Source organism: Rana temporaria, chromosome 3, assembly GCF_905171775.1.
Source record: "Rana temporaria chromosome 3, aRanTem1.1, whole genome shotgun sequence".
In the NCBI taxonomy this organism is placed as follows: domain Eukaryota; kingdom Metazoa; phylum Chordata; class Amphibia; order Anura; family Ranidae; genus Rana; species Rana temporaria.
In genome coordinates, this window is record NC_053491.1 from 298,076,131 (window position 1) to 298,093,682 (window position 17,552).

Here is a 17,552-nt window from a genome sequence, read left to right on the forward strand (position 1 = left end):
TTTTATAACAGCTTACCTGTAAAATCCTTTTCTTGGAGTACACCACAGGACACAGAGCCAGTCAATACATAATGGGTTGAGGTTCACCAGCAGTGATTGGATCAACCAATTGAAGACAGTTCCCCTCCATATAACCCCTCCCATCAGGGAAGTAACTCAGTTTTGTAGCAAGCAATAAGGTTCCCATAAGAAGGGAGGACCCGGCTTCCGGGTCGGGAATCCCGCGGGAGTGGGCGTTCCTATCCAGCAGGTGATTGACGCGATGACGAAAACGACCTCAACCCTTCACATAAGGAGTGTCACGAGTTGCCGAAAGAAGCTGAACGTCGGTGCGCATGCGCCGTATAGTGCCGACTCGCCGTTTGGCTTCTTTCGGCAACTCGTGATGCTCCTTATGCGACAGGTGAAGCTGAGATCGGGGATCCATCCACCGGGAAAGATTCGCTTTGAGTTCCAGACCACCTGGAGGATTCCATAATACATGCTGTGTTTGATCTCCATGAGATCTTTCACTCTGGTAAGGGTCAGTGTTTGACTGTGGTGGAGGTGCTTTGTCATACACTGTGGCTGTTCTGTTCGTGGATCATCTCCTCACTGGGCGTCGCTACCTTCTCACCTATCAATTTACTTTGGACTTGTTTCTCATTATACATGTGCCGTTAGCACATGCACTGTTATTTATATGTTTTTTTCACATTGATGCTGCTATTGTTTCACATCATTAACAGTTCACTTTAATACAACTAGCGCGACTGCCTCTTTTTTCTACATGTTAAAATCCGATTCACCTCCCTTTGAGCACCTCGACTGCGGGTGCCCCCTTGGTGATTGATGCAAGCCACTGCCGTAGCATTGTCGGATTGAATCCGAACAGGGTGGCCCTGTAACCTGTGTCCAGGTTCTGAAAGCTAGATATACTGCCCGAATATCCAGTATGTTGATGGGCAGGCTTCCTTCAGTCTTGGCCCAGATACCCTGGGCTGAAGCTTCTTCTAACACTGCTCCCCAGCCCAACAGGCTGGCATCCGTAAAAAGGATCTTCCTTTCCGTAAGTTCTGAACTGAAGCTTTGGAGCACGGGTAAATCCAGAGCTTGGATCTTCTTGTTCCAGGTGGCCAAGATACTGCCTTGAAGTAGTCTCGAATGAAACTGGGTGTACGGGACAGCCTCGAAGGAGGCCACCACATTTCCCAATAGCCTCATGCAAAGGCGAATAGACGGTCCCTTCTTTGCCTTGACCTTGTGGATCAGGTCCTTTAGAGACTTGATCTTTGGCTCTGGCATGAATACCCCGCTTTGGGCTGTGTCTATGATCATGCCCAAATACTCTAGCCTTATTTGGGCTTATAGAGAGGACGTCTGTAGGTTTACGATCCATCCTAAATGCTACAGTAATTTACTGTAGTGAGCACAGCGTGATTTAATCCTGCCACTGACCGACAAGTAGATCGTCTAAATAGGCAGTTACCGCTATGCCATGTGCCCTCAGATTTGCCAACAAAGGGGCTAGCACCTTTGTAAATACCCGGGGTGCGGTAGCCACACCAAAGGGCATAGCGACAAACTGGAAGTGGAGATGTTCTACCGCAAACCTTAGGAATTTTTTGTGAGCGGGATGGATAGACACATGTAAATATGCGTCCTTAATGTCTATAGACAACATGAATTCTACGCCTTGCAGGGTGGCATTCACGGATCGAATAGTTTCCATTCGGAAATGGCGAACGTTTAAAAACCGATTTAGAGATCTTAGATCCAAGATGGGTCTGACTTCTCCGTTTGATTTTGGAATCACAAAGAGGTTTGAATAAAAACCTGAACCTTGCTCTTTTAGTGGAACTTCTGTGATCACCCATTGAGACAGCAAGTGATCCAAACCTTTGAAGAAGGATTTTCTTTTTAGTGGATCTTTGGAAGGCTTTGATCTTTGGAACTGAGAAGATGGGATTTCTCGAAATTCCAGTTTGTATCCTAGGGATTTGCTTTTTAACCCCACGGCTTCATGGTCTTCTGAGCCCGATTTTCTTTAGCCTTTGTGGCTGGCTGAAAATGCCGTTGCCACTGGTTGGAGGCAGATCTTCCGGGAGCCTGGGGAAAGAGAACGTTTAAAACAAGGACGCTTGTTTTTCTTCTCTGGTAATAGAGTGGTCTTACCACTTGATTTCTTTTGAATATACTTTTCCAAATCCTCCCCAAAGAGGCGTTCGCCATGGAAGGGGAAACTGGGCAAAAGTTTTTTGCATGGAGATTCTGCTGACCAATGTTTTAGCCAAAGGATTCTGCGCATATGCACCAACTGGAGTGTGAGGTGAGATGCTTGCTGAATTGAATCTCTCATGGCATCCACTGTAAAACATAAGGCTTTAGGTAAATTATCCCAAAATTTGACATGATCTGGAGGCAGATGCTTCAACCCTGGTTTTACCTGTTCCTTGAGGACCTGACACATACCAACTGCTGCTATAGCAGGTTGGGCAACTGAACTGGCCAAAAGGAAGGAAGATTTTAGCAGAGATTCCAACTTCTTTTCCGAAGGCTCTTTAAACACCTATACATTATCCACCGGACAAGTCAGGTTTTTATTTACACAAGAAATAGCTGCATATACAGAAAGCAGACTCCACTTCTTGGCAAACTTTTCCTCCATAGGATAAAGAACGTCAAACTTCTTAGAAGGTGAGAAACGCTTATCTGGATGTTGCCAGTCTGCGTAAATTAGTTTTTCTAAAAACGGATGAACCGGAAAAGAGCATTCACCCTGCAGGGATTTTAATGAACCCAGGGAGGAGAGGGTGATTCAGTTAACTCCGAAGAGGGTAACATGAATGCACAACACACTGTTTTAGCATAACATTGCACCTGTGACTTTAGCATCTGGGAAGCAGAAAAAGGTTTATCCGATATCCCTAATCCATCCGACTCCTCATCCCTATCCTCTGCAGGTGTTACCTCATTCTCCTCACATTTTTCTGAAAGGGGATCTAGAACAGAAGGAAATCCGCTTCGCTTTTTGTCCTTTTGCGAGGACTTTGCGATTAGTGTAGCGATTCTCCCCTCTAAGTTGTCCAGAGCTGCTGCCAAATTGTCCTCAGTGACATATGCAGGCCCAGGTACCAGAGGAAGTTGCTACTCCTGATAGTGGTAATGGCTCATCCTGTACAGGTGCTTTCTTCTCTTAGTCCCCGAATTCTAAGGGAAGACATATTACTAAGCAAAAGCCGAGATACCACAACGCATATACTACTGTGTTCAGTCTAGCAATCTACATAAAGTATGCAACTTAAAACACACAGTTTCATGCATAGAGTATAGGTGTCTCTCTTGTAAATGCCCCGCCAACCACCTAGAGCTTACATGCCCATGTTCGTGACTCGGCTCCTGAGGCCCCGGATCCCGACCAGCTTTAGCGTAAATCTTTGGCGTCTTGGATGGATCCGAAAGCATAGTTTTTTTTACCCCCGGAGGGTCTCTTTGGCAGAGCTTTCCTTAGCACATGCTTATGTCCAACACCTTTAGACACTGCCGAAAAAACTGAGGTACTTCCCTGATGGGAGGGGTTATATGAAGGGGAACTGTCTTCAATTGGTTGTGCCAGTGTTCAATTTACGCTGGTGACCCTTAACCCATCATGTCCCATGGTGTACGATAAAGAAATTAAATGCCTATTTTCTTATGTGTATACATGTTTCTATGCATCTTTTGTAAACTATAAAATCTATATTTTAGTGTGTGTGTGTGCATGCATATATATTATATATATACATACACACACACACATATATATATATATATATATATACACACACACACACATATACATACACACACACACACACACACACACACACACACACACATATTTATAGCTCATGCTGAACTCCTGGCAGCTATCAAGGAGGGCCGGGACTCTGTGATGGTGAAGATCGACCACCTTGTGGCGGATGTGAGCCTCATTAGGCATGACATGGACAAATTTAGGGCCCGGTTCGCCGAGGCAGAGGGCCGCATTTCGCAGCTTGAGGATTCTACCAGGGTAGACTCAAGGGACCTTCATGCCCTGCAGCTACAAATTAGAGCCCTTCAGGAGAAGTCCATCGACACCGAGAATAGGCTCCGGAGAAACAATATCAGGATCCTGGGCCTCCCGGAGCGGGCGGAAGGCCCCAAGCCTGCGGAGTTCACTGAAACTTTTCTCATCTCCCTCTTGGGCCTACCAGCTATGCCACCTACGTTTGTGGTTGAACGGGCACACAGGGTTCCCCCTAAGCCTCCGGTCCCCGGGGCCCCTCCGCGGCCTTTCCTGCTTCGCCTACTTAATTACCGCGACAGAGATCGAATCCTGGCGGCTGCCAGGGAGAAGAGGGATTTGATGTTTGAGGGAGCCAGGATTATGCTTTTCCCGGATTATTCTCCTGAGGTGCAACGCCAACGCCGCTCTTTCACCGAGGTGAGAAGGAGCCTGCATGACCAAGGCCTCAAGTTCAGCCTGCTGTACCCCAGTAAGTTGCGGGTGATAGACGGGGATCGCACGCGCTTCTTCACGGATCCGGAGGCGGCTATGTCGTGGCTGGAGACCCGCTGATGAAGCATACCTCGTGGCAAGTATCGAGACCAGTTTTCTGATCCGTCCCTGGGTCACCCCTCCCTCTTCTTCCCGCCTTGGTAGCATCCTTGGTGGGTTACAGCTTCTGGGATCCAGATGGAGATCAGCTCCCCCCTCTTTTTGCCAGTGCTGACTATTTTTTACATTTGTTTTTCCTTTTATTTTACTATACCACTACCATCCGTTGAAAGATGGCTGATGCCGTCCCTGATCCCAGATCCTGCTGTTACAGGGGGGTGAATATGCATGTGTCCCTCAAGAGGTGTTCTCTCTACATTGTGAACTGAGATCCGATTCCCCCCTCTTTTCTTTATTTCATTTATTTTAACTTTCTCCTCCCCGTTTTGCTGGATTGTCCTCACTCCGCTGCCTTCCGCTACGGGTGTCTTTACCCCCCGCACCTTGGCCTCCGTGCCCTGCCCAGGCCTGGAATCTGCCCATTCTGCTGTTTAGAGTTGGTTGCTCAGCGCGTGGACATGGTGGCGCATCACTTGGACTCCACGGAACTGTGACGAGCAGGGGCCGCTACCCCCCCTCCCCCTCCGGTGCTTTGTTTTGTCCTATTTTATTTTTCTGTTTTTGGTTCTATTTTTGCGCCCTGTCCCACTTGGGCTCCCTGGGCATGAACATTGACCGCAGGCCCTCGCCGTGAGAGGATAGCCTTGCGGATACTGTGTAGGGTCCCCAGTTTAGGGGCTCATTTACACCTTCAACGGTTGACAGTTTTTTTGGGGGGAAAAACTATTCCCACCCCTCGGGCAGTTGCTAGAGGAATGGGACATAGTCGGATAGGCACCCGGTGCCTGGGAAAGTTGTTATTTTCTGTGTTTATTGTATGTGTTATGCTCAATGTCTTTTACTCTAAGGATGATGGAATGTGCAAGTTTGGCCTATATTTCATGCAGTGTACTCGATGTCTTGCTGTTCCTGGGGTGTCCCAAGCTGTTTTCATATTGGTATCCTGTCTTCCCTTCACCCTCTATGCCTAATGGCTGATCGCCCGACTGACTCATTCTCTATCCTCTCCTGGAATGTCAGGGGTCTTAATTCCAAGTTTAAGCGTGCCACCCTTTTCCAATATTTGAAGTCACGCCCTGTACAGCTCATCCTACTCCAGGAAACTCACCTCATGGGCAGCAAGATCCTGACCTTAAAAAAGCCCTGGGTTCAGCGGGCGATACATGCTACGTATTCCACATATGCCAGGGGGGTGACAATCCTTGTTCATAAGAATTTTCCCTGTGTCATTGAAGAAGTCCGTACGGACCCCCTGGGTAAATATGTGATACTTGTTTTTACACTGTGGTCGCAGAGATACATTGTTGTTAATTTATATATTCCCCCTCCCTTCTCCTCAGCCCTACTGTATGATGTTTTGGATAAGATTACGCCCTTCTGCCCTGGGAGGGTTATGGTGATGGGGGATTTTAATGCCATCTTGTCCCAAGAGTTAGACAGACCTACCCCACCGAAGTCCCGATGTTTAGACTTATTGGCCTGGGCTCAGGCGGTGGGCCTGGAGGAGGTCTGGCGGTGGAAGCACCCAGATGTGCGTGCATATTCCTGTTATTCAGCGTCCTACAAGACCGCGTCCAGGATAGATTTGGCCTTCTCCAACCCCGCACTGTTAGCGGATGTGTTGGAGGCGGACTATCTTCCCAGCGGTCTGTCGGATCATAGCCCGCTGTTGGTGGTGCTCCGCTCTCCGGCCTCGCGCTGTGCCGCACTTTGGAGGCTGGGCGCGCAATGGATTACTCACCCTGACGTGACTACTATTGTACCCCCCCTACTGACTGAATTTTTGGAGCAGAATGCTGGTACGGCCTCCCCGGACGTAGTGTGGGACACCTTTAAGGCATATACAAAGGGGCAATACATCTCCTCTATAGCTAGTGTCAAAAAACAACATTCGGCGCAGCTGGGTGACTTAGAGCAATTGGTTACAGACCGCATTGCCACTTATAACTCTGACCCCTCTTGATTTGATGATGGCGGCCCAGCGTGACTTACACCTGCACATAGCTGAAGCGACGCGTCTGGAACTGCATAAGGGCAGACAGAGGGCCTTTGAACAGGGGGACCGGAACGGCCGGTTTCTGGCCATGATGGCCCAACACGACCAGCCTCTCACGACCATATCTCTCCTCCAGACTCTGGGAGGGGGGACTGTGTCCTCCCCTCGAGACATACTACAGACTTTTAATGACTTTTACAGGACACTCTACTCTTCTGGGTTGCCCGCGGACTTCCGGCCTGAGACGCTAGGTGACCTGCTTGATCCCTTGGCGTTGGGCTGGCTCTCCGATCAGGAGAGGGAAGCCCTAGTGCAACCATTCACAGCTCTTGAGGTTCAGAATGCCATCCAGTCCTTCCCACCAGGCAAAGCGCCCGGACCGGATGGTCTCCCTCTGGATTTTTATAAAGCTCATGCGGGCCTCCTGGCCCCTTTGTTGGCGCAGCTCTACACTACATGTCTAGCCGAGGGCAGCCTCCCCGCTTCTATGTACCATGGCCACTTGACACTGATATACAAACCTCCCAAAGACCCTACTTCCTGTGCATCTTACCGCCCTATTGAACACTGATTTTAAAGTGCTTACTAAGTTACTAGCCCTTCGGTTATACCCCTTGCTGCCCACGGTGATAGACTCTGACCAGACGGGGTTCATGCCCAAGAGACGTTAATCTTAGGAGGCTTTTTACAAACATTCATACCCAACACCTTAACACCGGAACGAGGACTGTGGCCTCACTAGATGTGGAAAAGGCCTTCGACACGGTCGAGTGGCCTTTCCTATGGGAGACCCTGCGTCGGATGGGATTCCCCTGGCTTTTCATAACTTGGCTACAGGTAATCTACAGGGCCCCCACTTCGTCAGTGCGTTTGGGTGGTGGAGTTTCCGCCCCCTTTCAGCTTTCTCGTGGCACTAGGCAAGGCTGCCCCCTTTCCCCGGCCCTATTTGCCCTTGCCATCGAACCAGTGGCGGAGGCTCTTCGTACATCTCTCCACATTAAGGGGCTCAGGGTGGGTATGCTAGAAGAGAGGGTCGCCTTATACGCCGACGACATGTTGCTTTTCCTGAATGATGCAGGCCCCCCTCTCTGCAGGGCGCTCTGTCTGTTCTGGACACCTTCGCCCCGGTCACTGGACTCAAAGTGAACTGGTCCAAATCTCTCCTGTTCCCGATAGACCAGGCGGCCAGATCTACATCCCCCCGATAACCCCCTTTGCTGGGTGGACACGTTTAAATATTTGGGAGTATATATTTCTACCTCGGCTTCTGACTTTGTCCCCCTTAATCTCTCTCCGGTTCTGGTAGACGCCCAATCCAAGTTCAAAGCATGGGGCAACCTCCCTCTGTCAGTCTGGGGGAGGGTGAACCTTCTTAAAATGAAAATAGTTCCCAAACTTCTTTATCTTTTCCGTCACTCGCCGCAGTGGGTGCCTAGGTCCTTTTTTACTAAACTGAATCAACTCTTTTCTTCCTTTATCTGGGGGTCCTCCGCCGAGGTACAAATTATCTACATTAATGAGGCCGCGAACGCAGGGTGGGATGGCATTTCCTGATTGCTACAAGTACTACCTCGCCGCCCAGCTGGTAACGGCGGCCTGGTGGTTGCGGCCGGATGGTGCCAACACTTCCACTGCTCTCGAGGCATCGGTGGTTGGCTCGTTGGAGGCCCTCCAGCTCTTGCTGTTTCGGGGCCCCCGTGCGCCATACTCTATCACCCCTTCCATGCTTACCACCCTGCGGGCGTGGCGGACCGACCTAGCCATCGAAAATGTAAGCCCACTGAAATTTCACCTAATGCCCCGATCTGGAAAAACCCTACCTTGAACCATCTATACAGGTTGTTAGATCCCCTTGCGTGGTCAAAGCACGGCGTGAAACTGGTCTCCCATATTGTGTCGCAGAACGCGCTGAAGTCCTTCACCGAGCTTTCGTCGGAGTTCAATTTGCCCACTCACTATCATTTCAGGTACCTCCAACTATCACCCGCTTTTTCGGCGCAGTTTCCTTTGTCCACCTGTATCGTGGCCCAGTCGGAGTTGGAGAGGACACTTGGATTTGATTGTGGCATGAAGCCCACCTCGCACTTATACTCCTACCTACTCTTTGTGTCCCTCCCTCCCCTTGACGGGCTGCGAGCCAGGTGGCAAATTGACATCCCCACATTAGACACAGACAACTGGGATGACATATGGGACCTTCCCTTCACTATGTTGGTGTCTGTTCGCGACAGACTGGTCCAATACAAAATAGTACATAGGGCATACTTCACCCCCTACAGGTTACACAAGATGAACCCTTCACATTCACAGAAGTGCTGGCGCTGCGGCGCCTCCCCAGATGACTTCTCATATTTTCTGGCGATGCCCAGAGGTGATGCGCTATTGGGAGGCGGTGCTGGAACTGACCAACAAGATTGCTGGGACGTCACTACCTTTAACTATGGAGGTATGCCTTCTGGGCATAATAGAGAATGTTGTCCGAACCTCAGCCAAACGCACCTTAGTAAGCCTGCTGCTCTTTTACGCCCGCAAGAACATAGCTATGCATTGGAAGAAACCCTCGCCCCCATCCTTGGTGCAGTGGCGGCGACTGGTGAACACCAGCCTTCCTCTATACAAAGACACGTATGCCAATCGTGGGTGCCCGCAGAAATTTGATAAGATATGGCGAGTCTGGGTGGAGGAATCAGAGACTGCTGGTTGAAGGTTTTTTGATATGACACCTCCCTTTTCCCATCCTCCCCCCCTATGTGTATGCGGTTCACTGCAGGTATCAGCCTATTAACGTGTTTGCACGATAGATGCTGTTATCCTTCTGTTGTACCAACTGCCTCTCCTTGAGAGCTGTACGATGTTGAGCTGTATATGTCTAGTCTTGTCTACAATGTGATGTTTACTGTGTTTAAAACTCTTCAATAAAAATATAAAAAAAAAAAAAAAAAAAAAAAAAAAGAGCCAAGCACTGCCTGTAATAAAAGGAGAGATTAGGAAGTAACTCAACTGTACAGATGTCCAGTGTTTTGCTTCCCACATGCACATATCTCCACACAAATTTGGATCAGCAACAGAGATTCAGAGTGAGCTCGTTTGAGGCTCCAGGCTATTACAAGCTCATCTCAGGCATTAAAAGCAATGATATAGATCACATCAGGCTTTTCTCTGATGTCATACTCCTTAAAAACCCAACTCAATCTATGCCAGCAATCCAAAACATACTCAACCAATTCAGTCTTGCCTCCTTCTACAAACATAACTCCTCCAAATCCTTGATCCTTCCCCTACATCTCAGGACCAGTCAAGAATCTCTCCTGAAACACAGCTTTCCCTTCACCTGGACAAACCAATTCATCCCATATTTAGGGATAAAATTAGTTTCCTCACCATGCCAACTATATGACCGCGCAATTGTCAGTTAAAGCACGCAGTGCAATATCACAAAAAATAGCCTGGACATTAAGGGGATAAATCCTTCCGTGGATGAAGTGGTTAAACTAAGCTTTAAAACTGGACTGCTGAAGAAGGTTTACGTACCTTGTAAAGCATTGCAGAATGTTGGAAGCATCAGTTAAAGTGGAATTTCACTGCAGGATCAAACCCCCCTCCCCCTTCTTCCAGTTATATTGCACCTTGCAGAGACCAGCAGCACATTTATGGACTTGCAGACGATTTTCTGTACATATGTACAAACACCTTCTTTCTGGTATATGGGCCACCACAGTTGCTCGCAGCACAGTTGCTGTAAGTGCACATAAAACACCTGCATGAATATCATCAAGGATCAAAACTTACCTTTTCAATGCATTCAAAATCTTCATAGATATCCCACACTGCACCCAGGTTTTGATTGGCTTTGGGCAACTTTTTCCTTGCACTGTAATGCCCTCCAAATTTAATCTGTAGGCACCAACATCTAAAGAACAAAAAAAGATAAAGAAAACTAACACATTAATATACGAGAGACTTCTAAAATTAACGGAAAGCTATTACTCTTATGATTAAAACTGCAGGTGCCAGTAGTGGACAGCACAAACCTTTTAAAAAACTTTTACTATGAGCAAGGTCCACTTTTTTTTCTTGACCAGCTGCTCCCATGTCTAAATAAAAACCTGTGGATTTTAACACACACACACACACACACGTGAATCATAGGAAACACGATTTAGAGACATTTGGGCTATACTGCTGCCTACAGGGACAATAAAGACACTTCCTGTTTTTTTGACAGTGTCTAATCATCAGTAGGTGGCAGCATAACCCTGTCATAAGGATTGAAGATGATGCTCTGGGTACAATGATGTAAAAAAAAAAAAAAATAGAATTTTTTGTACTCACCGTAAAATCCTTTTCTCTGACATCCATGGACGGACACAGCTCCTTAAGTCTTGACAAGTGGGTTATGTTCCCTGTTTACAGAAGAGGACTAGGCAGAAACATGTTAGATCATTAAATACATGTTACATTAACAGAGTTGAACAGCCCCGCTCAGGGGGCAGTCCCTCCAGACATAACCCTCGTCACTGCAGCTGCAGCCTCAGTTCGGAACAAGCAGTACAAACCTAAAAAGGAGGGGTGGGAGCTGTGTCCGTCCATGGACGTCAGAGAAAAGGATTTTACGGTGAGTACAAAAAATCCTATTTTCTCTTATCGTCCATGGACAGACACAGGTCCTTAGGTCTTGACAAGTGGGATGTCCCCAAGCAGTGTCAAAACAAGGGGTGGGAAATAAAGTGACACGTGCTTTTGCGCTAATACAAATCCTCAATGTGCAATAACCTAAACAAAATATATACAGTGCAGCAAAACCTAGTGGTGTTTACAATACACAAAACAGAAATCAAAAGTGGATGTGATTCTGCGCAACGTATCTCACAGAATTAGTGACAGACAAAAATATGACCACATGAGAACCCAGAAATTGGGAACCAAAAAAATATTTTAGAAAAAAGTGATGAGTGATAAATATAATAAATATATATAATATTATAAGAGAGTCATCAAACTCAAGAATACATGAATCAAATAAAATATCAATAAAGTCCAAAAAGATATATAAATCACTCCAGCAAGGAATGCTGGATAAGTGACGTGCAAGAAATAATCCCAAAATAAATATGGTGAATCCTGCCAGATAGGGATGTTTGATAATGCTGAATTCAAAACATGAAATAATAATGGCAAGTAGATGATGAATCGAATCCTTTCCCTGGGCTCACTAGCCTCTTACCTCCAGGCAGATGAAAATAGACATCCAAATATATCCCACACTCGCAGTCCTCTATGGATTATTCCAATCCGTCCACCCTTTCAGCTGATACCGCGTCTCCTTCACAAATCCACACAGCACTCAGCCCCAAATGTAAGAAAGAGAACAGAAGGAGGGACTCCAATAGTGAAGTACAGTAAACCAGGGGAAATTTATTGAAGGAAAAGCCTGTGCTTACATTTAACAAAATTAAAAAGTGCAGCAGTAATAAAAACGAGCGGCGTTCCACAGCGCCGGCTTACGTCACTCCAGGTGTACGTCCGTCCAATCCCTACGCGTTACGACACGGGATCACGTGTCTTCGTCTGGGGGATCTGATTGGCGGTCATTGTAATGTTTATATATCCGGAAAACCGGAAATAGTATCGCCGCCATTTTGTTGGAGTCCATAATGCTGTGCATAATACACCCATAGACTGGGACGCACAACACTGGAAAGCCATATCTCCACCTGAAGGCATACATTAGGATTAAACATCTAGATGGCGGCAGGATAATAAAATAGTCACTGAAATCAAATAAAAACTACACGGTCGGCCAATGACCTTACATAATATAAAACAAATATAAAATATAAAAAGGTGTGTAACTCCGCAGCACGAGGGGAGGAGCAACCATCCGCAGTACAGATGTACATGTTTCCTCAATATAGGGCTCCGCAGCACCAATATACCTACTGCTGGAGGAACAATATTATATAAAATGTTATGTACCAAATACACTTCAATATGTGGACAAATGACATCCAGTCAAATTTCACAATAGGGACAAAATTATAAACCTTCATATATTAAAAGGGGTAAATATATAAAAAGGGGAGACACTCTCATAGGTTCGCAATACCATAGAGAGTATCATAAAAAGGAATGCATATTAAAAAGACCTAAAAAATATATAATAGAAATATGAACTGAATCATTATATATATATATATATATATATATATATATATATATATATATATATATATATATATATATATATATATATATATATAAAATGGTGGTCGCACACCTGGTTTGTCGCATCATATAACCACAACGTGTGTATATACACATATAGATAATATTATACCATCAGGTTGGGGCTAATCCCCTTTGATACAGGCTACAATAGTAGACATACAGGCTACAATAGTAGACATAGAGAGCCAGACCTAATATAATAGAGAACTATAATAGATCACTTCAAAAGTTGCTGAGGAAACAGTTGAGATCAAACTCAACATTCATTCCACCCGGTACAAGTGTACGCATGCTATGAATCCATTTAGATTCCTTTTGACAAATTGTGTGTACCTTGTGACTTCCTCTCCACGAGGGGTTAAATTTCTCAACCCCCCAAAATTGTAGTTGAGTGTGGTCACGATTGTGTACTTGATCAAAGTGTCTTGAAACACTATGCTTCGGGAAGCCTTTTAGTATGGTCTCCACATGTTCACTAACCCGTACCTTCAGGGCCCTCTTGGTTCTGCCAACATACTGAAGATTACAGCTACATTGTAGCACGTATACAACAGCCTCAGTATGACACCCAATGAAGTCTCGAATCACATGGGTTTCTCCTGTGTTTGTCGCTACAAACTCAGTACGTTTCCTTTGAAACCTCTGTGATTTACGGCATGCATTGCAATTCTTACATGGGTAGAAACCTTTTCCTGAAAAGAAAGTATACCCTGGTTTCGGTGGTGGTTCAACTACTGGTTTTCACAATCAGGTTTCTCAGAGTGGGTGCTCTTTTGTATACTATCCTTGGTTTCTCTGGAAGTAGTTTCCCTAGATCTTTATCACCCTTCAGGATGTGCCAATGTCTACCAATTAATTTGGCCACATCTTTATATTGAGAGTTATAATCAAGGATGAGCACCGGTGCCATTTGTTGTTGATGGGTTTTCAATTTATCCTGTAACATCATATCTCTATCCAGCATCCTGACCGGGTCTATTTGATTTTTCACCCACGATCCTTCATCGCCTTTTTTCTTAAATCTCATACCAATCATGTCTGCTTGTGATGCGTAGTCACTCTCTTTCGTGCAATTCCTCCTTATTCTAATAAGTTGCCCCCTAGGGATGTTGAACAACCAGGGTTTGAAATGGCAACTATCCAACAAGAGATAACTGTATCAACATTTTTAAAATGTGTTTTAGTAACTACCTTGTCTTTTTCCATACTTATATTCAAGTCAAGGAAGTCTATAGTCTTCTCATCAATTTTCCACACTAGGGAGATATTCTTGTCATTCCTATTGAGTGTCTCCAGGAAGTTCTCCAAATTCTCTCTACTCCCATTCCACAGGAATATGATGTCATCTATATATCTTCTATAGAGAGAGACAATTCAACTGGAGTATTCTCATATATAGCCGACTCTTCCCATAGTGCCATAAAGGCATTTGCTACACTGGGTGCAAACTTTGCACCCATCGCAATGCCGATAGCCTGATAATAGCTCTGGTCATACCAAAAGTAGCTACACTTGAGGCAGAGATCCAGGCATTTGATAAGGAACTTCCTTTGTTTACAGACAAGACTACTAAATTTCCGTAAAAGCCATTTGGTGGCAAAACAAGCATCATGGTGCTGTACAATCGTGTACAGTGATGTAACATCCGCCGTGGCTAATAGTGTGGTACCTTCACACACTGTCACTGTATCAAGGAATTGTAAGATATGTTTTGTGTCCTTGAGGTAGGCTGGTGTCGCTTGGACAGCAGGCTGGATGAAATAATCAATATACTGTCCCATCCTTGCAGTGAGGGAATCTATCCCATTCACTATGGGCCTGCCTGGTGGATTTTCCCGACATTTGTGGATCTTGGGGATAGTGTAGATAACTGGTATCCTACAGGTTTCAGGTAACAGGAATTTGGCTTCCTTCTTATTTAAGATCTCTTTTTTCTTTCCTAGATCTATAAGGAGTGCCAATTCTTTTTTAAATTTTATAGTGGGGTTACCCAATAGCTTCACATAAGTGTTGCCATCTTCCAATTGTCTACTTAATTCACTCTGATACTGTTCCTTTGATTGTATCACGACCGCTCCTCCCTTATCGGCTGGGCGGACAACGATGTCGCTTCTTTAGGTCAGTAGTTTGATTCCTTTCTTTATATGGATCGGGTCACTTCTTTTCTTTAGTTTTAGAGACTCCAGGTCTTGTAAAACTAGTCTTTTAAAGACTCGTTTGTCGTTTGACAGATACATTAGAGAAAACATTGTTCCCCGTAGACTCCAGTGGGAACTCCCACCAAATGACGGCCGACAAAGAGTCTATGGACGAGTGGTTTGAATTTTTTAATAATAGAAGTGTGGAAGGCTTGAAATTTCTGTTGAAACGGAAACAACGCAAGGTACGCACTATAGACAAACAGATAGAGGAGTTGAAATCTAAGATAGAACCACACAAAGAGTCAGAGGATTTTAAAAAACTAACAACACAATTAAATAAAGATCTAACTGCCAAAGATCTGGAAGTGCAGCAACGAAAAATGAAAAAGTATCAGCGGGATGTTGGTGACTACAAGTCTGACCTTGTGTAAAAATTCCTTAGGAAGAACCAAAGGAAAACACTGCGCTAATGCGTGATAATTAAATGATGATAAGTGACAAAAGCAGCTAGTACCTATTGCTCATAATACCCAAAGCAAAAAAAACGTACATACAAAAGAAGGTACAGCGCTGATGTAAATGAAATAAATAGTGAATGAACCAGATAAATTGTGAGAAATCCAAATAATCTGTGACTTAATAAACAGCAAAAAGACAAAATTAATTATATTGATGAAAAAATTCCTTATAATGTCCAAGAGTGAGAAAGAAAAAAGATTTTTTGCTGATCCTCCACCAATCGATGATTGAATATAGGTGATAAATAGCAATGATGATGAGAATCAGTGAAAAAAGTCCAATGGTGAAACAAACGAAATTCCTAATCTTCCACCAAGAGAAAACACCCGTGTGATGGTATTTCAGTCTGCTTACCAGATTCACTGACCGTTTTACGCGGTCAGATAGAGCCCAGAGATGTTTTAAAGTCCTCTCAAGTGGACTATAAACCAGCAGGTTACACAGATCGAATCATCAGCTGCTCCAAAACTTCAGATACAATGAGGAAGATACGCTCATATATTCTATATGCACAAGCCCTCTGATAGTTGGATCCTGGAGTACCTGATATCGGGAAGATAGCCGTGCAGCCTATGGATGGGCTGAGAGTGGAGAAGAAGAGAGGACCAGATACTGACCCCAAATAGAGCAACACATACACATAGTGTGTATGTATAAAATGCAATTGTGTTTTACCAGAAAAACAGAAGCTCCAATGCCCTATTCAGGGCAACTCACCCTTCGCTGCACTGGTCGGGGGTATCCCAGAGGACTCACCGAGGAGACTGCCCAGCGCGCCATCCGCCCACAGCAAACGGCGTGTGGGGAGGAAAAACACTGAGGACACATGTGGCATCCGAGGGACCTGTGTGCACCATAGGATTCAGCACTAGGGGTCAGCCAAGATGGCCGCCGAACGTCATCGGAGCGCGGCTCCGGCAAAATGGCCGCCAATTGGAGTTTTCAATGCAATTGAAAACGACCCCAAAAATGGCGCCAGAGCCAGCCGAATGGCGGCAAAACGAAAAAAAGAAAAATACACACAGAAACCCACAAAAAAAAACTCAGGCCAAACAGTCCCCTCAGAAGACTACAAGGATCTAAAATATCCAGTCTGTCTCTCAGCCGACAGTTGAAAAAGATTCAAGAAAAAATTTAAATAAAAAGAAAAAAAAAAGAAAATTTCTCCTCAAGGCGCTGGGCCCAAAGGGAGCCATACGTCGTCCTCCTTTGCTAGGCAGAACGAAACTGAGGGACCGCCCCCTGGGCGGGGCTGTTCAACTCTGTTAATGTAACATGTATTTAATGATCTAACACGTTTCTGCCTAGTCCTCTCCTGTAAACAGGGAACATAACCCACTTGTCAAGACTTAAGGAGCTATGTCCGTCCATGGATGAGAGAAAACCGTTTTCAGTAACTGTTAGCTGGAGATGTGTTTGGTTAGTCAACTCCATCTGAATCTACTAGTCTAACACTACCCTCTCCCCAGAATGGCAATGCTGTCCGAATTGTGTTCCCTATTGTGTGTTATGTGGGGGGGATGGGATTAACTAGGAGAGCTGACAGATCATGGTTTCTACTTTGTAGGAACCACGATCTGTCTTTTTTCCTCTGACAGCACGGAGGATTTGTGTGTTCTCACACACAAACCCCTGTGTTGCCGCTCATGCGTGTGATCGTGCTCCCGGCCACGTGCAGCGGGAGCGCGCACCTCCGGCGGTGCTTACACGCCTTCTAGTGGCTCTCCTGGGCAAAGCCGTATATGTACGGGATTTCGCCCAGGACAGCCTTTTTTGCTGTAGTAAATCTGTGTGAGCCGGTCGGGAACTGGTTAAAGGAGTCAGAGCCACAAGGGACACATTGACATGCAGGGGATATGTTAGAGACGAGGGGCTACGTTCACAGTCCTCCCCAATAGAGGTATTTGGGGAACTTTCCCCCTATATCTCATCCTGCCATCTTTAAGACATATGGCCTTCTGACCTTTCACATGACCTTTGCTGAATACAGCGGTTTCAGCCAGTGCACCAGTTAACCTAGGAGCCCTCTCCCCTAAGACTGTCAGTG

The 17,552-nt window shown here is 45.6% G+C and overlaps 1 protein-coding gene across 1 annotated transcript in view; it reads right to left on the reverse strand.

The window, feature by feature from the left end:
- The window catches only part of DDX46 (DEAD-box helicase 46), a 327,918-nt gene that overhangs the window by 197,094 nt on the left and 113,272 nt on the right, over positions 1–17,552 (reverse strand). The window contains 1 exon segment of the mRNA XM_040344766.1: positions 10,407–10,527. Coding sequence (XP_040200700.1) covers positions 10,407–10,527 — 121 coding nt within the window.